The sequence below is a fragment of the Micropterus dolomieu genome, unplaced genomic scaffold (assembly GCF_021292245.1).
Source record: "Micropterus dolomieu isolate WLL.071019.BEF.003 ecotype Adirondacks unplaced genomic scaffold, ASM2129224v1 contig_653, whole genome shotgun sequence".
Classification (NCBI taxonomy): domain Eukaryota; kingdom Metazoa; phylum Chordata; class Actinopteri; order Centrarchiformes; family Centrarchidae; genus Micropterus; species Micropterus dolomieu.
The window spans coordinates 912-3,035 of NW_025729643.1; the positions used below are offsets into that span (position 1 = coordinate 912).

A 2,124-nucleotide genomic window follows, 5' to 3' on the forward strand; every position below is an offset into this window, starting at 1 on the left:
GCCATGTTAAAATGCTCACTCAGAAATGTAACTGCCACATGTGACCTGGCTTAGTCCCGTCCCTTTCCTGTGTGTGTGATGCTTGTTTTTGTGTTGACGATGCTGTATTTCTATTTAAATTGTAACTGTTGTGCCGTCTCGGCCAGGTCTCCCTCGGAAAAAGAGATTTCAATCTCAAGGGACTTCCTGGTAAAATAAAAATTGTGCAGTATGAGTTACATTAGTTCCACCTTGGCTAAATAAGGTCATGTAATATAATGTATTATATTATATGTAAATGCCAAATTGCTTCAGTGATTATTCATCCTGTTCTGTTTTTGCATCTAAAGGCTGCTTGAAATATAGATTTATATAGTATTTGCATTAAAGCAGCGGGGAGAAGGAGTTGGGCTCTGGTTTGTTTTTTCCTCGTCCCGGTGAACGTTACCCTACAACAGTGGCGCAACGCCGACACAGACACGGTCCTCGTCCCATACACAACTGTCTCTCCGTTGCTGTGGTAACATTCACTGACCAGTAACCTGCAGTCTTCCAGCTCCGCTCTTTGATCAGCGCTCGGCATAATGTGACTGACTTAGAGACCTGTTCTTTTCTTTCCCAACAACTGACGGATTCGCGCAGAGCTTGGATGCCACAGTTCGTGCGCCGCTAACAAATTTAACACTTTTAAGACCCCGTGGTTAACCTGTGTTCTTCCTGCTCAGCCTTGTGGGCCAAAAATGTTAAGTTTGTGGTGTAAAGATGTAAAGTGTGAGTTACCCGTTTAAGAGATCTACTTCTTCCTCCGTCAGCCGGCTGCAGGTCTGTGTTATTGCAGGAGGAGGATACGTGTTTATGCCCTCTGAAATAAACACAGGACAGATGCATTCATATTTGTTTTTACAAACAATTAAAAATATGTATTTAAAGCTGCCCCTGAATAAAAGCTGGATGATATACTGGACATTTTAGAAAGCTGATGACAGACTGTTGGTCTAATCTAATCTAGAGTCTGGTCTTACTGTTGAGGGCGGAGAGGAAGACTCTGAAGAAGCGCTGGGCGTAGCCCTGCTCGTCGGCCTTCAGTCTGCCGACGTGGATCAGGTGCTGCTGTTCAGGCAGACTGGCCAGCTCCTCCACCTGCGTCTGGTTGTAGCGATCACTGATAGTCACCACAAACAGCGCCACCCCCTCACACTTGGCCTTCTGGGAGATGTAGCGCAGCTTGGCTCGGTCCCTGTAAGCCGTCGTGGTGCCCACCACAGTCAGCATCGCCCTCCTCCTCCGGGGCGTGGTGGCCTTCAGCAGCACCTCCTGCAGGCAGAACTCCAGCGTCTGTCCCAGCGCAGGGGAGCCGCTCTGCTGCTGCATGTTCTTGATCTGCCTCTTCATCACGTTGGCGTTCTGGTAGTCCAGCAGGCCAAACTCCGGCTTGAGATTGCGGCTGCCGCTCTGCTGGACTACAGCCACCCGGGCCCGGTTGCCGGCCCTGCGTGGCTGCGGGCTCACGACCAGCTGCTCCACCACAGAGCCCAGCAGCTGCTGGACGCCGGCGTACTCATCAGCCTGAATCTCCCTGGAGTCGTCCACCACCATGACCAGGTCCACGTCGACCTCCTGAGGCCCCGGGACATCCTGGATGAAGGCGCACTGCTCTGAACGTTTGCAGGGGTCTGAAGAAACAAGAGAGTAATCATCGGGAAACCAACTGGTTAGGAAATAGCTCCTGATGTGACTTCAGGTATCGGTCTTTGAGTTAAACAAACTTTACCTGCCTGGTCTCAGTTTAAATTAAGTAGTTAAAACTATGAGGAACTCCGGATCCAAACCAACAACCGACCTCGGAGTCAGACATTTTGGTGAAGGTCTTGTCCAACTCTGTGCTGGAGGTCAGGTAGTTAACAAGCAGAGATTCACCTGGTGGTAGAACCCATTTTAAAGCAAAGGACTGTGAAGGGGTATCAAACTTCTGAGCTCCACAGGAACATTTAAAAAAAGACATTGTGGAGCCTTTAATTCCCAAAAAGCAAAGCAGAGTTGTAGTGGTTGGGATTAAGTGTGCAGTATGCCCGAAACAAAATCAGAAACTGCTTCAGGCATTAAGGGACGAATTAATGTCAAAATTCCAAAAACATGACGGTTCTG

At 48.8% G+C, this 2,124-nt stretch overlaps 1 protein-coding gene across 2 annotated transcripts; it reads right to left on the bottom strand.

Annotated features, from left to right (window-relative positions):
- Nucleotides 1–699: 699 nt before the first annotated feature.
- Nucleotides 700–2,014, bottom strand: LOC123964113 (collagen alpha-4(VI) chain-like). Of its 2 annotated transcripts, none has more exons than XM_046041223.1 (3): nt 1,755–2,014; nt 1,002–1,652; nt 700–841 (listed from the first exon to the last, which is right to left on the bottom strand). In XM_046041223.1, the coding sequence occupies exons 2-3, from the start codon at nt 1,573–1,575 to the stop codon at nt 756–758; spliced, it is 660 nt and encodes a 219-aa protein (XP_045897179.1). In that variant the 5' UTR covers nt 1,576–1,652; nt 1,755–2,014; the 3' UTR covers nt 700–755. The 2 variants fall into 2 exon arrangements, with proteins under 2 accessions (XP_045897179.1, XP_045897178.1); XM_046041222.1 differs by having other exon boundaries at nt 1,751–2,014.
- Between the last annotated feature and the right edge of the window lie 110 nt (nt 2,015–2,124).